Source organism: Dacryopinax primogenitus, assembly GCF_000292625.1.
Source record: "Dacryopinax primogenitus strain DJM-731 SS1 chromosome Unknown DACRYscaffold_91, whole genome shotgun sequence".
NCBI lineage: Eukaryota > Fungi > Basidiomycota > Dacrymycetes > Dacrymycetales > Dacrymycetaceae > Dacryopinax > Dacryopinax primogenitus.
In genome coordinates this window covers 1-1,329 of record NW_024467288.1, presented here as the reverse complement: position 1 = coordinate 1,329, position 1,329 = coordinate 1, and the positions used below count along the sequence as shown (strand labels likewise).

Genomic DNA, 1,329 nt, shown 5'->3' with positions numbered 1-1,329 from the left:
TCGAGGTTCATACTCGACTCTACGTAGACTGTTGGCCATGTGCATGTGAGCACCGGGATGTCGTTGAGACTGATGGTATTCTAACGCCGAGATTATGCGAGTGCCCTTCGCCGAAGATGCAGCTGATCTCCCGAAGCTCAGACGAACGTGATCGTGTGCGTCAAGGGTCGAGAACCGATCTATCCTTGCGGGATAGTGGGCACCGCTGCGTGCGTTGTTGCGCGGGTACACGGGAGGAGGCTCTGACTGGAGAGGGATGCATGGTAAAAAGACTTAATATGGGGCGCCAGAAAGTAAAGGTGCATACAAGCGATATCACTCGTCCTTCGTGCACTTTGACGACTTCGAGCTCCCCCAGCCACTCCCATATGACAAGTCCAGCTGCGATGCTAATCTACAGAGGGACGTGGGTTGCATTCGAACGTCTGGCGTCATTGGAAGAATTTGTTGTGCTGTGCACTGTGCCTGCACGTTACGATCTTCTAACACACGGCAGAAATATCAGATCATTCAGGTTCAAAACGGGCACTCATCGTTCACCTCGAGCGGCGCAATATCGATGCGTACATCTATACTTGGACGCATCCGATGTCCTCTGTCAGACGTGCGCCTGCATTTCCGCGATCCGTGCCCATGCACCAATTGCCGCAGGGAAGTCGAAGATTGGAGGAAGATACGTGAGGCCCAGTCCATGTCTCTGGTGACCGACCATCTCGCCTTGAAAAACTCCCAGCAGGACGGCATCCAACCTGCCTGCCCCCAATCAACGACCGCCAAAACGTGCGGCTCCTCCGACCACTACCGGCGTGACGTTCCCCGCTTTATTCCAAGCCCAGGTCAACGTCCACTCAGCCCTCGCCGAATGCGGCCATGCTACCCAAAGCCCCTCTCCCCTCCTCAGCTTGGGCGACGACACAGTAAGGTTTGCTGGGTGCAGGTCGCAGTGGGTAAGCTGGATCGAATCTTGATCAAGGATTCGCCCTTTCGAAGGGTGATTCTCCCCAGATTCAAGGTAAAAGTCCACAAAGTAGTCGTAAAGGCGGGGAGCGATATGAATAGACCAGGCGGCGTGCAGAACGACTGAAAGACGATGTTGTTACGGTAAGAGGCCGCTTGCGGCTCTTTGGGATCATTGCCAACCCGTTGTATAGTGCACGATGCACGTCTTTACCTTGTCGCTTCTTTGGACGTAATTGTTCGTGCTTTCCGCACTGCTCAGTGATGCATTGCATGACGCCTGATGGGAACAATGCATCGTCGCCGCCAAAAGCGCAGGGAGGTCAAGCTTCAAAGTATGGTAACACCAGCAAAGAAATCTGATTTTTCTTG

At 53.8% G+C, this 1,329-nt stretch overlaps 1 protein-coding gene across 1 annotated transcript; it reads left to right on the top strand.

Moving 5' to 3' along the window:
• Nucleotides 1–368: 368 nt before the first annotated feature.
• On the top strand, nucleotides 369–681 carry DACRYDRAFT_92158 (uncharacterized protein; the record flags this gene model as incomplete). Its single annotated transcript, XM_040777045.1, has 2 exons — nucleotides 369–471; nucleotides 515–681. The coding sequence occupies 2 exons, from the start codon at nucleotides 369–371 to the stop codon at nucleotides 679–681; spliced, it is 270 nt and encodes an 89-aa protein (XP_040623354.1).
• Between the last annotated feature and the right edge of the window lie 648 nt (nucleotides 682–1,329).